The 15037-nt window shown below is 39.6% G+C and overlaps 1 protein-coding gene across 3 annotated transcripts in view; it reads right to left on the bottom strand.

Moving 5' to 3' along the window:
* NKAIN3 (sodium/potassium transporting ATPase interacting 3) overlaps positions 1-14378 on the bottom strand; it is a 627619-nt gene extending 613241 nt beyond the window's left edge. For 2 of the 3 annotated variants that reach the window (XM_087420525.1, XM_087420523.1), the window contains exon 1: positions 14080-14378. In XM_087420525.1, coding sequence (XP_087276651.1) covers positions 14080-14133 — 54 coding nt within the window. In that variant the 5' untranslated portion in view covers positions 14134-14378. The remainder of the gene's footprint in view (positions 1-14079) is intronic. The other variant, XM_087420524.1, reaches the window with a different exon arrangement.
* Between the last annotated feature and the right edge of the window lie 659 nt (positions 14379-15037).

Here is a 15037-nt window from a genome sequence, read left to right on the forward strand (position 1 = left end):
TCTCCAGAAGAGTGTCACTCTCACAGAAATACAACTGAGGAGAGAATTCATGGCATGACACAGGCAGACGGTGGTCACAGGAGCAGTGGCACAGGCACCGCTATGTTGTAATTCTACCATCATGATGGACAGCTGAACAGATCAAGCTGGGGTTTGTAAGGTAGGCATTCTCTATAATGAAAACCAGGATATAAACCTCAGTGTCTGCATCTTCCTCAGTAGTAAGAGACTGATGCAGGAAGCCCAAGTAACAGATATAGCTAAATATGGTGCTAAGTTAACATCAACCGCATCTTACTGTATGAGACAGTACAGTAACATCTACATCTATCTACATCTTACTCCAATAACAAAGGATAGAATCACGAGTTAGCAGTTGTCAGACCTTGGGAACCACCAAGAAAGCTTGGCAACCAAGTGGGTAAGGAGGCACAAGCAACCACTTTTGCAAGGTGTCCAAGTGTCTCTAGTAAGCCATCTTGATGTATTGTAGCCTTTCATTCTTTCCACTTCTGAGAAAAAGTGTTTTGGCATACGATTTAAAGTCTTAATGGCAACCAATTGAAGACCTGAAGATAATGATATAGGTACTCTCCTGACTCTGTCAATATCGGCTCAGTAACTGGCGTAGGTCAGAATATGCAGAGTGGGACAGTGACTCCTGGCATGAAGAAACCAGGGACTGAAGCAGGGTCGGGCCAGGGGGAAAGGGAAGAATATTGTCCCTTCTGAGACAGCACCTCGTGATACTAATAATCCACCATTAGACTAAATAATCTGAATTCCTTCATTTTTCCTTCCGAACTAGTTCCAAATTAGTATTCTCTTTCAGTTTGGCTGTGTATTTCACAAAATACTTCACTATGAGAATAGAAAACTATCATGTTCCTTTGTTTAAATATATCTGATCAACACTGACAAGAGTGGATTGCTACTGATCATGCTTATATTTATGCACTCCAATATTCGCTGCTTAAAGAATATTACATTGCTGATTCATCTTTTGTCTGTAGTTTATTACTGTTCAGATTTTTATCTCCAGGACTTTTTTGCAATTGTTATCATTGCACACAGTGGAGTTTATACATGAATATGTAATTTAATCCTGCCAAAAATACCATTTCTCTTATACTTGCAAGTAATAGAAAAAAATAAGTCCAAATATCAGGAACTCCCAAAACAGTTCAATGATTTTATCCCTTAGGCTCACAGATGAAGTTTATAAAATTTGCCATGATTTACTGCACTAGCTTTTCACTCACATTTAGTTCAATCGGGACAACCTACTTCTAATGTCATCTTTCTGCTGCTATCTTGGTTTAAGTTATATCACATGAAATATTGCTCTTATAGCACTACTCATACCATCGAGTTGTGATTTCCCCTACGAAGTCAGCCTCCAGTACTCCTCCAGCACCTTGGAGAAAATCATGCTACATAGCAGCTAACTAACTATCTATCCACTAATTCTAATGCCTGTGGGATAACAGTTCTCCATTGCTTTTCCTTCGTTTTGGGTCATGAGAAGCAAGTAGCCATTGCAGGTGATGCTTGACCCAAATCTCAATTTTAGATTACCTCTTAATTAAATATAATGCAAAATACATACTGACTAAAGAACTATATTTCTATTTATAAAAAGAGCTTTAATTGCCATTCTCCTAAGAGCATTTTAAACCTTTTCATTGGTAGAATGGCAATTAATCAACACTTTGAAATCAAATTAAATGTTATAATGACTAAAAACATAACAAATATAAAGTTTAAATGCCCGAAAATATGTTTAAATATAATTATCTCTTCAGCTTTGGTATGGTCCTCTAAATATGAAAATAATATTATTTCCTCAATACAATGGGGAAGAAATAGAGCAACTTGAATTAGAATCCATGCTGAATTTTTTTAACTACTAAACCAATTTGTCATCAATAAGGAAAAATACAGTAAGAAGATCAATATTCTCTACTTTATATTGTCTTGAAAGAAAATCAAGCCATTACTTATATCTTAAATCAACCTCCCCCAAACCTTTGTCCTCCAATAAAAGCATCAGGAGTAGTGAAGGAGTTAAAAAGTATGTATAAAGGCACTTTTGGACTAGTCAAACAAACATATTAATAATAGATGACCAGTGCTCCTCTGTATGATGTAGTCTGTGAAATGTTACAAAATGTTAATTCTTCTACTTGTGAAATGCTTCAACAGAACCACATGTGTGAAGGACAGATCCCCGAGGATGAATCCATCTGTGTATTTCTAACCACAGCTCTCTTTTAGATGAAAATAGTGTTAGGGGATCTTTGCAGGCTTCCTAATGGTTCAGTGGCTTCATCTAATGCTTTCCTCTAATAGGCCTTGCATTTAAGATGCTCAGTCAGTGATGTGGCTGCAACATTCAGATCTTTGACAATTATACACTCCAAGGCCAAGGAAGAGCTTCCCATCAGAGAGCAAAAATAATTTGTGTCTTAAACTTTTACGGAGAGAGAGGATACTTGTGAGTAGAGGTCCGGATGGTATTAGAAGATTATATCTGGACAGTGAAAGCATTGTCAGAAGTGGTTCATCTGTTGAAGAAAATAGAGCATGCAAAACCTGAGGAATATTTCCTCTGCAGAAAGCTTGCATTTCATTCTTTTGTTTCAGGATAAATTGGGGTGCCTCCTGAGGGACTCTAAAAATAGATACCAATCATGAGGAACACTACATTTTACTAACAGATATGGAAGAAAAAAAAGCTCTTTCAAAGAGTTACAATGTCTCTTCTAATTACTGAAGTCACCTGGATCACATTTTAAAAATCACATTTTATGTAAAGAAATTGCTTGCTTAAATACTCTTTTCAACAGGTGTGGCCTGAGCCCAGAGAAATGTCTCTTTCTTTTAATCCAGTCATAAGGTAACACACACACAACTTTGTTATCCACATTTCTATGTTTCTGATGGCTTAAGCCATACCATAACATATGATTTCAATATTCTGCTTAATTTCTCCACATTTCAGTTTTCTCATCTGTAAATGGGAATATATTAATATCTGCCTCATGGGGGTGTTATCAGAATGAAACAAGGCTACTGAGGTGAAACAGGATTTTGTTCCATATTGCAACAATGATTACTTTTTAAGATTCAGACAATAAATTTTATGTGTGTTCTCAAAAAATCACCTTCTCACAGCCTCCTTCAAGATTGAATATTTAGTATTTCGATGTGGGGACCATGGAAAATTCAAGCTCATCCCAAGCCTGGAAGTACCAGATGTGACGTAAGAATGTATTTTGATCTTTTTGCCATTGATTACGTGACATCCCTGTAGAAGGAGCTAGTTAGGACCAATAACACAGACAGGTGGAGGAGTTGGGCATTGGAGTAAGTCCTCCTTCACTCACGGGAATCGATCAACACCCATTAGGCAGAAATGACTCTCCTTCATAGTGAGGGATTCTAGAGTCTAGTTAGTCACTAGAAGTGAAACCTATGAACCAGGGTCAATTCTGGATCATTCTGTCACAAATCAATTATCAACTAAAATGTTTAGGGAGATCCAAAAGCTATTGTATAAAAGAAGTTAATATCGGAATTTTTGAAAATAAAAACTTCTCCATTATGTTTAAACAGTTTTACAAATGCACTCAAAGCAATAAATAAAACCCTTAGGTTAGGAAATATATCTTCTATCCATTCATTAATTAGTTAACCTTAAGGGCTTATAAATCAGTTTCTACTTGTACAAGGAAGAAAATCAGCTTTCTTCTGGTGAAAGGCCCTGCCCAATGGCACGCTGGTAAATGTTTAATAATTGGCTCTGAGGGGTGGGAAGAGGGCCCGATTTGTGGTGATCACATATTTTCATGATGTAAATACTTCCACCATGATAGATTTTTAGCCACCAATATGATGTCACTAGATGCAGAGTTGGAAACAGATGCTCAACAGCACGCTGTTGTATAGAATTTCTACCATAGAGACACAATAGATGTGAAATAACCCCTGAAGCATGATACCACAACAATGCAGTAAAATAATTAGGAAAGGTTGAGTTTGGGATATTTATTACCTTTGTTTTTAATGTAATTTAAAATTTATATAATTAATTTTTAATAAAGTCAGTGTTTAACAACTGGCTTGCAGAAGCTCTGGAAATGTAACAGTGAACTCTGCCCACTTGGCACGAGCCGGCTCCAGTACGTCACTGCCCCCATCTGCTACTCATCATCTAGACGAAAGGCAAATGTGTAGAAGATAGGTTAGACACTGAAGCACGAGAAGTTCGATTTCAATATACGGAGGACTTTGCTAAAAGTAAAAATTTCCATTCTCAGAGAAATTTAAGAATCAACGGGAGCGTCTTCGGTATCGAAGATTCATCCACAGTCCTGCTGTGGTGCTAAAGATGGGTCTAGATAACTTCTTGAAGACTCCTCAAATCTAAGATATGTTACCTTTCATGAAGTATAATTTGAAAGAGCACCTCATCAAGAATTTATATTTTAAATACAAATTGATAAAGAATTGCTATTAACGAGAATTTTATATTTCCCATTATCTTAATTATGATCAGTTACAGCTAGTTATCAGTACAGGAAATGTAACTTGGGTGTAGAGCATTCCTCTTTGTACCTTAATTAACCGATTTAACCAATCAACCTCCATAGCCTAGAGCTTCCCGCATGCAAGCACTTCTTATACTATGTATTAATCAATACCAAAGTACAACTATGTCTCTAATTACTGGAATAGAGAGAAACCATCAGAAATATATTTACGACTTATCATCACATCCATTGAGCTCATATCTCTTACGAGAATCTGATAGCTAAAATCCCATTCCAATACCTCTTGTTAATAAAGGAACTGGGCATTCATAATGCAAGTACCTGTGGAGGGAGTGGAGAGAAGAAACTCAAACATTTAATTCTACTCAATAATTCAGGACCACAATTAATCAGAAAAACCATTCTAAAGAGTGGTCCTCTATGCAGAAAAGAAAAAAACAAAAAACCAGCAAAAAAGAACAAGATCATTAACACTGCCATGATCTTGCCCCTGCTTCCCTTAACAAGGGACTATCTAATACTTGCAAGCAGAGCCCTTGTCATAATCCCCAACCCCTGTTGCCCACTGGCCTTCACCCTCAATCTTCCTTTCCCAATAGACAGATGCTTCTCCTCCAAATCAAGGAACTGGGGATTCTCTTACCAGCATCAAACAGAACACTAATCTACTAGTTGAAGGGTTTCACCTTCCCTAACTTATGTCATCGACTTAGACTCAATGCTTTTACCAGATTTTTTTTTTACTATGCCCATCTTAAAATATCTGTTCTACAATACTCTACCTGGACCTACGATAAGAACATTCCATTAAAGGGAATTTAGGGCCTATCTCCTATTTTATCTTAGTATCTTTGCAAAATATATCAAATTAAAAATGTAAATTACATAGTTTGTGCTATGTGTCATTTGCTTGCACTACCATTTAACTGCCATTCTGAATACTAACCATTGATGAAGTGTTATCTTTTAGTCTAATGTCATATTCTGTTGTAAGTGTATGAAGATTCACCTACATTAACACCAATTAGTGCTAATGGGGATTAAAAGCATGAATTTTGATGCACCTAAGAAAGAAGGTCCACTTTAACCTTATCGAGTATTTGCCAGTCTCCCTAAAATTGACGTTCAAAACATCTTCAAAATTACATTTGAAAAATCTCTCCTTTTTTTTTCAAAATTAATGTTAAAATTACTTTAAAGTGTAACATAAAAAGCATTACAAGAAAATGAAAATAAGCAATTAAAAAAATAATTTGTGCTTTTCTTTTCAATTTTCTCCTTATCTAAACTACTATGAATCCTAACTTACACATTAATCAGCTTTACTTTCAAAATGATTAATATATTCATTCTCCTGTTCCATATCATCTTCAGAACGATATCAGGCAGCTAACTTGCAAAATGCAAAACTAAAAGGCACCCAATTCCCCAGCCCCATGCCAGGGCGCCCCTTGTGGCAAGTGGAACGAGTGTTGGATTCCAGCCTAACACACAACACCTCTGTGCAGTGTACAAAGCACACAACTCATATTAAGGCTCTGGATCAAATACACTCTGCTTCTCATCTTCCTGGATTCTTCAATTTGGCTGGTCATCTCTTTGCTGCATTTTTCTTCCCAGCATTATTAGTGTTTCATTTGGACATTGGGACCTTGGGAAGAAGGGAAAGTAGATGCTTCTACTCTTTTTCATCTTATTCTGAAAGCCCTCAAATTTTGTTTTCCATTCTGATTTTTATTTTTATCTTCAATGAGTAATTTTTATTAAGCACTTGAAATCCTGCTTTTTTACGCAAGATGCAGTTCATCTGATGAAAAAAAAATACTTAAGAAAATAGCAAAAATATACATATATAGATCTGTTCTTTTTTCTGCTCACTCTTCTAAACTCTTCCAAAGAAACTATGCAAAGTTTATGTTAATGTGCATTTGTCTCTAATGCAAAATCTTAAGTAATATTGACTCAAAATTTCTTAAGTTTAAATTATTTGAAATTCTTCCCTTATATAATCAGGATAATTGTTCACATCTTTCCTGGGGACCTAAAAGATACATTGTAAAATTTGTGAGAGAAATGTGAAAAAATATGGATAAAGCAGCTCATTTTTTCAAATAGAAAATACTATTGAGGTTCTAGGGATAGAAAGCAATTTATTTTTCAAAATCTTATGATAAGGATTATCCTCATGGGGGGAAAAAGCTAGGCAAAACAAAAATCCACATGGAAGTGATCAGAATGAAAATGATTTGGTTAAAATTGGGGGAAATTTTTTAAAAATCAATAGCACTTGATATTTTATGAAGAATAAAATAGCACAAGCATATATAAATATTTTCATTTCAGTGAACTTTGTTCATTTCCATTTTCTCAGTTTTGCAACTCCTGTTTTTGGTACTGTTCTCAGCTCTCTTGACACTCTCTCTCTCTCGAAGTGATCTCATCCAGGGCTTTAAATTCCAATATTGCTCATGATTCGTAATTCTGAATATTCATCCAGTCGTGTCCTCTGAGTTCCAAGCTCATACACCTGACAGCTACTTGGCCTTAGGTATCAGAATCTTAAAGTGTCTAAAACAGAACCCTCACATCTCCAAACAAACACTCCTGCTCCACCTCCACACCTACAACACCCAACTTTCCCACTTTCAGTCAAAAGCACCACAATTACATTCTGTTATTCACAAGATGTGTAGGTCAACCCCTCAGCAAGTCCTAGGCTTTCTGCTCCTAAATCATGTCTCAAGTCCATCCTTTCCCTCATCTGCTCTGTTATTACATGTGTCTGACTTGTATTATCTCTTGCTCAGAATAACAAAAGAGCATCCTGTTGCCCATTTCCTCTCTTGTTTCCCTCTAATCTAGTCTCTACTCAGCAATGAGAGTATTTTGAAACACAAGTCTGATGATGACTCTGTTTAAAATGCTCCAGTGGATTCACACTGCTCTCTGAATGAAATCTGGTGCCACCGCATGCATCCAATGCCATCTCACTGCGTGCACTCTTTCTCATACTGAACCATAGCCACACCAGTCTCCTGCCATATCTAGGAACCTACTAGGCTCTTTCAAAGCTGGAGACTTTGCACATTTGCTTTCCTCTGCTTAGAATGGTTCCCCTCTCTTTGCATGACTGACTCCTGGTCATTCTTTCAGACTCAGCTTTCAATTTCTGGGAAGTCTTCCTGACCACCTCATCTAAGAAGATCCTCCCTCCTTCTCTCTGTATATTACGCTTTTCATCTCCTTAATGGCACTGAGCAGTATTTGTAATTAGGTAATCTGTTTACCTATTTATTGACAGCCCTTCTGCCCTCAGATACAGAAAACTCCTTAAGAACAGGACTACATCCGAAGAGTTTACACCTGTACACACAGTGCTTAGGGACTCTATGAATATTTGTGGAATGTTCTTGATTATTTCGAGGTCAGGAAGCACAGAGCACCATAAAGAGAGTGCAGACTCAAATCTGAACCCTGGTTCCATCATTCACCAGCTGTATGGTCTTGGGCATGTTACTTAAACTCTTTTTGCCTCAATTTCTGAATCTCTAAAAGGAGTGGTTGTGAGAACTACATGATTTCATAGATATTAAGTACCTAGAACAATGTCTGGCACATTAAAAAAAACAGTAGTGTAGCTATTCATTTATTTATACATTAATGTATTCTCCAAATATTTACTGAGTGTTTACCCTTTGCAGGGTGTAGTTGAAGATTCTGTGAGTAAATCAAAGTCTTTGCCCTGTGCAGACTTAAAATCCAGTAAAAGAAATAACACATATGCAAAGAAATAAACACAAAGAAACATGTGATTAGTGTGCTATGAAAATAAAAAATAAAAGACCTGTATTAGTTTCCCATAAAGTTTTCTGTAAAGTCTAAACTTTTCTAGGGCTGCCGTTAACAATGTACCACATACTAAGTGGCTTAAACCACAGGAATTTATTGTCTCATGGTTCTGGGGCTAGAAGTCTAATATCAAGGTGTTGGCAGGGTTGTTTCCTTCTCAGGGCCGTGATAGAGAATCTGTTCCATGCTTCTCACCTAGCTTCTGGTGGTTTGCTGGCATCTTTGGCATTCCTTGGCTTGTAGAAGCATCACTCTGATCTCTGCCTTCATCTGCACATGGCATTCTTCCTGTGTGCATGCCTGAGTCCAAATTTCCCTTTTATATAAGGACACCAGTCATACTGGAGTAGGGACCCACCCCTACTTATTTTCCAAATAAGGGCATATTCTGAGTTACTGAGGGTTAGGTCTTCAACATAAGAATTTGTGTGTGTGGAGGCAGGGCAGGTCACAATTCAACCCATAACAAGGTCATAATACAATATTTCCTGAGAAAATTCAATACTATGGATGTACACTTAAACAACAAGAGAAGAGATCTGCAAATGGATCCAAATTTGTAGAAAATTGGCTAATGTAGAATACTGTAATGATTTCAACATCAATCACGTGATAACTAAAGTCTCATTATTAGCCATAGTTTTAATTTCCCTAATCTTTTCTAAGTTCCATGAGATGAACCAGAGTATTTAATACAGAAAAAGTAATGAAAACTGAATGACTAAGAATTATATTTCACAGGAGAAGAGAAAGAGCTATTAAAATTTAAAACATGTTAAAGCAAAAGTATCAATATATCTACGTAGTTAAAATAAAGGCATTTCTGCATCCACTGCCAAACATCTATGACAGGTGAATGTTACATTTCACAAAACTTAATTTAAAAACACATTAGCACAACTACAGCACCGTCATTCAGACATTCAGACACCTCTCAACACATTTTATCTCATCATTACAGTGTCCAAGGTGGTCACAAGGTGGTTTGAATGTGGTAGGCAAAGTTAACTTGGTTTTCACTGTGAGAAAAACAATTACTAGTTTTCTTTAATTTGAGAGGATGTTCTCTAAAATAAAAACATACGTCCAATCAATGTGTTAAAAACTGCTTGTTTTCTATCAATCTTCTAAAGGTTTCCATTACTATGGATACATAAAGTGACAGTTCTGAATTTGGTTCCACTGATTATTAGGCCTAATAGGAATATGGCTGTCACTTTTCCATAAAGTGATATAGGGTGCAATAAATATCCCTGGTAATAACAACATCCAGGGACAAAATTTTGTTGAACATGTCTTGGAGTCTGACCTCTGTGACACTGAGAAGACGTCTAACGCTCTGTGGGAACAATTCCTGCCAACCCAAGTTCAACACTTCACTGAGGCCGCTATCAGAAAAAGGCTCTGAAATTACATGTGGAGTAAATTCTAGACTTTAAAAACACGCAACTAAAACTCATTTAAATGTGGCAATTAAAAATAATTTACCAAAAGCATATGATCAGGTGTTTTTTTTATTTCTAGATTACACATATATGATAACAGAATACACATTATTTTTAAACAAGCAAAACCAAAGGCATCCTTACAAAAACGTATTTAAAAGTTCTTGGACGACTTGATGAATCTGTTACACTGTAATGAATTGCTTTTTCAGAAAAGATTTACTTTGCACAGTTTTCTCTGGGCATTTATTCACGCTTTTCACTTGCTCATTAAATTCATCTAACAGAATTAAGAACATGAATGTAAAATCTGGGGCAAACACACAAATTTGCTTGAGGGCAGAAGCAGAGAGAAAAAGTAATGATGGGAGAAGGCCAGAGCAGTGGAATGAAGAAAGTAGAAAGAAGACTGAGATTTTGCAAACTAAATTCATCCAAATCCACTAGCCTAAAAATGATAAATTCTCTCCCATGATATTCCCAATCTGATGCTTCACTCCGGAGGGTGGTTCAAAGGAAATGTGAATGAGATAATAAAAACCTTTTATTTGTTTCTTTAACTTTTAGAAGGAACTTATGTGCCATCTTTTAATGACCTACACAGTTACTTCTAGTTGTTAGCATGTAGATTCTCCTCAGCAAATGTGTTCTACAAATACCATTCCCCTCTCAACATCCACACTTATTTACTGCTTCATAAGCTCCATCTTCCAACAGCTGGCAGGAGCAGAAAAACAACATGAAAGAGAAAAAAAGACAGCTGGCTTCAGTGGAAAGAACACTAGATCTGGGAGTCCTATCCAGTGGTATGCTGGAGTAGACTTATACCAGCTCAGAGAGTCAGTTAAATTTTTAGGATTTTGTAAGCCACTTGTTAAACACAGCCATTATTAAAAATTAAATAACATAAACTTAAATTTAAGTAAATCATATTAAAAATAGGGGTACTACATATTTAAAACACATCCCTTCCTAATTATTTTACTCTGTTTCACTTTCTCTCTGCTTTTGAGGTTATTTACGCCTATTTTATCTGTATGATGGAAATACTATGTATTTCAAATTGGCCAAAGTGGGAGTATTTATATCAAAAAAATTGGCAAATGCTAAAAATTAGAGTGTAACATTGTTTTGTTGATTGTCGAGACTTAAGAAAGCAATGGAGAATTTTTTTGCAATAACGCACATTAAACCTAAAATGTGTCATGTCATTACATTGTCATGTCCCATGCCATTACATTGTCAATAGCATGAAGAAATTGAGGAAATAATTTTCCAGTGTTTGAAAACTATTACCCAATTCAGCAAAGAATCTGCTCATGGGTCATTGAGAGGTCATGACCCAGTCGACCCTCGAGCCGGACCAGGGCAACTGGAAGCATGTCACTCCTTCCCCTGTCCTTGAAATGTATGTTCTGCCCACCATTCCCACAGCGGGAGCCGTTTCAAGGATGCAGCCTTGAGAGAGCAATGCGTTGTTGAGACATCTGGACGGTATACACGACTGAACCCTGTTAAGGCCTCTAAAAACTTTTAAGATTCTAGCAGGTGGCTGTGGAGATCTACTCATCTTTCGGCAGCTCAAGACAAACTTGGTATATTAGTTCCCTTGCTTATTATTAAACCTGCCACCTACCAATCTAGCGTGGTCTGCCTCTTTCTTCAGTCTCTCCTTGCCTCCTGAGTACAGGGGTCAGTTTTGAATTTCACTCGGGGAAGTTCCCGAGGTTGTGAACCAACATTATGTCATTGATGGAGTGAAGTTCCAATACTGGCTTCCTTGATTTACTTTCCTAGTACTCCTCGAAGTAAATAAAAATATTAACCAGCATTGATGTCAGCACTACAGAACCAAAAGTTTATCAAATTCAACAAAAGGATTCTGCCAGAATTAACTGGCTATGTAGAATTTACAATAAAGAAAATTACATATTTTATTATTATTACTGTCGAGTGCTACACATCCTTTATATATATAATATTTATAATATACTATACAATAATGTAATATATATAAAAATATATATTTTGTTTTGTCTGAGGTCCAATTATTCAGTGTTTAATAATCACATCACATCGCCCCACTGGCTCTACCATCCAAAAGCTATTGATTTGGAAAAGTTGTTTAACTCTATGAGTACCACCTTCCTCATCTGCAAATTAGTGAAATAGGTGCCTTCCTCAGAGGATAACTTCAGGAGTGAAATGAAATCATGTTTATGCAAAAACCCTGTAAGGATTGCAAATGCTAATTACTATCATAAATTCAGCAAATATGTTTCAGCTCCTACTATGAGCTCTCCTAAGGACTGGCAGGGTCTGCAAAGATGAATAATGTTTGATCCTTATCCTCAGGTTACCTACAGTCTAGTGATAAAGATATGCGTAAATAACAAAATAATTTAAGAGAATGAAATGTGCTGTAACAGAGGAAAAAGCAAAGTGCTACGCAATTAAAGAGAAAGAAGTAAGTGACTTTACCTGGAGCACCAGAGAAGACTTCATAAAGATGGAATTTGGGAGTAAGCTTTGAAGAGTAAGTTACATTTGTATCAATTGAGAAGGTGTATGTGGAACATGGAAGCATTCCAGGCTGACAGATGAAACACGAAACACATTATCATCACAAATATTATAATACCAACTAAGGAAATTATAATTATACTGATAACTCTGCTGCATCAAAAACCCCCACACATTATTTCCATGTAAAACAGAAAGAATTATGCCGTTATAGATTATACAATCCAGTGTGCCTATCCACAATCTTGCATATTCAAGGGTTGACTAAATATTTTTTCAGTTTTTCCAATTTATAAGCCATGTCCATTTCTAATAACCAAAATGTAGACTATCCTCTGGCCTTCTTTCCTTAGTGAAAGAAAACATTCAGGCTCAAGTGGATTTTTAAATTATTTTTTCAAGACAACTCTATAAAATATGTCCTATTTAACAGTACAGAAGGGACTGTCCCATAGATTTAAAGAAAAGTAGCCACTGATTTAAAATCTATAAATACATAAATTATGGACACTATGTAAACAATGAAGAGCACATCTAAAGTGAGGTTTTTAATGGGAGAATGGAACACTGGCAAGAGAACAGCGAAACCTTTTAAAACATTCATGGGAACAAGGACTAACTATTAAAGAAACAGCATTATTTTATTCCTCAGTTAATGAGTCTCACAAGGGTTGACATTACCCAGTAAAGTTCGCTGAAAAGCTTTTTTCCTCTTGCTAGCTAAAATATGCTAATGTTTGTGACTTTAAAAAACAAACAACACTTAGAAGAAGGCTTGCAGAGCATCTGCAGAATCTGTCTTAGGTGTAATAAAAGGGAGATGTCTATTCATCTCTCACACACAAAAGTCTGACACAAAAGGTCTATGGCCTTGACCTCAAGTGACTATGGAATAGACCACAGGGCCGGTCTAGGTCCCAATAGGACTTATGTTAAGAAAAGCATTCGCTCCACACTGAAAGCCCTTTTACTCTCCACTCTGGTGTCTAACTTCCCATTACATGCACTCCCTTGGCAAGCCACCGCGCCAGCCAACGGAGCCTTTCATTACCTCGTTGACAGCTGTCAGTCTGTCGCTGTCTGAACATGGAGCATTTCAGCAAAATTTAAACACAAATTGGATGGGCAGGGGCTGAATTACTCTGTTTAAAAACACAGCCAGACCTCCTTCCTAGAAATCCAAGACACACCACCTTTCAACCTGCTGAAGGTACGAACCACCTCACTCTTAACTAAGAGTTGAAGCTGCTTCTGGCCCCTCAGAAGCTGGGCATTCACACGCACCTTCTAATTAAACAATGTAACTGGAAATCATCCCAAGAAGAAAGAGCCCACAAGCTCCGGTGAAACTTCAGCAGGAATGCGGAGGGTGCTAAAGCCAGTCGTCCAACCGAGGGGCGGGGAAATCTCTCACGCCCCCGGCGTCTCGCCAGCCACCCCTGGACCTTGTGGCGACATCGGGCAGGGGCCCGGGGAACCCCAGTGCGTGGGGCCAAGAGGGAGACCGCGCCCTCCCGCAGGGCAGGGGCGACCTGGTGAGTGTCCGCGAGGGAGGGCAGTGCGAGTCAGAGGGGAGGGAGGGGACCGGCGGGAGCGCCCGGCTCGCCCGCCCGCCCTGCGCCGGGAGCTGCGGCTCCGCGGAGGGAGCCGGGGAGGCCAGTCCCAGGTCAGGGGCCGGTCCGGGGTTGGGGCGCGCGGGGACTCACCAGCTGCAGCGCGCAGAGACAGATGAGCGAGCAGCGCCCGGTGCAGCAGCCCATGGTGCCGGCGGCGTCCGAGCGGCGCGCGCGGCGAGAGATCCGCGTCCTCCGGCGCCGCTGCTCCCGACTCCGGAGCAGCCCCCGCCCGGCGCTCGCCCGGCCCGGCCCAAGCTCGCCCGCCCCGCGGCCGCCGCTCGCCGCTCTCGGGCTCTGGGCTGGCGCACCGCCTTTGTTAGTTTCCCGGGCGGGCAGAGGTCAGAGCGGCGCGCACGACCCGAGCGTCTGGCGGGGGTCCCTGCCTCCCACTGTGCAGGTCCGCTTCTTGGGGAGGGGGAGCCGGGCGGGCGGGGCGGGGGGCGGAAGGGAGGCTACAGATGGTGAGTGGGTGGAAGTCTGTTTAGGGGAGGGGAGTATGTAGGAGGTGGGCGTCTGAAAAGTGGAGTGGGCTGTCTGGGTTGGGGTGTGTGTGTGTGTGTGTGTGTGTGTGTGTGTGTGTGGTGGGAGGGGATGAATGAAAGGAGGGAGTGCCACTGAGGCGGATCGGCCTGTCTTTTTAGGAGTCTTTCGAGAGAGCGCAAGAGGGAGAGAGAAAGAATGAACATGAATGAACGTGCATTAGGGCGGCTGGTGGTGATGGAGATCCTCGGCGGCCGGTTTGGAAAGATCCGAGCTGGGCTTATCTCTGGGGGTTGTGCTGGCTGTTGAAAGGATGGTGGGAGGCGTGTGCAAAGGAGGGGACAAGGTTTAGCTGAGCTGTCCCGGAGGTGGAGAGGGCGGCAGTTGGGATGGCTTGGTGTCCGGGGACGAAGTGTCCAGAGGCGAGAAGCCCAGGGCAGGCGGGCGAGCGCGGCGAGGCGCGAGGCGGAGCTCCGAGAGCGCGGGGCTGCGAGCGCGGGCGGCGGGAGAGGAGCCGGTGGGCGCTCCGCCCGGCGCTGACCGCGCAGCTCTCGGGTCTCGGGGCCAG

The sequence above is a fragment of the Ceratotherium simum genome, chromosome 31 (genome assembly GCF_057802395.1).
Source record: "Ceratotherium simum simum isolate JZ-2026a chromosome 31, ASM5780239v1, whole genome shotgun sequence".
NCBI lineage: Eukaryota > Metazoa > Chordata > Mammalia > Perissodactyla > Rhinocerotidae > Ceratotherium > Ceratotherium simum.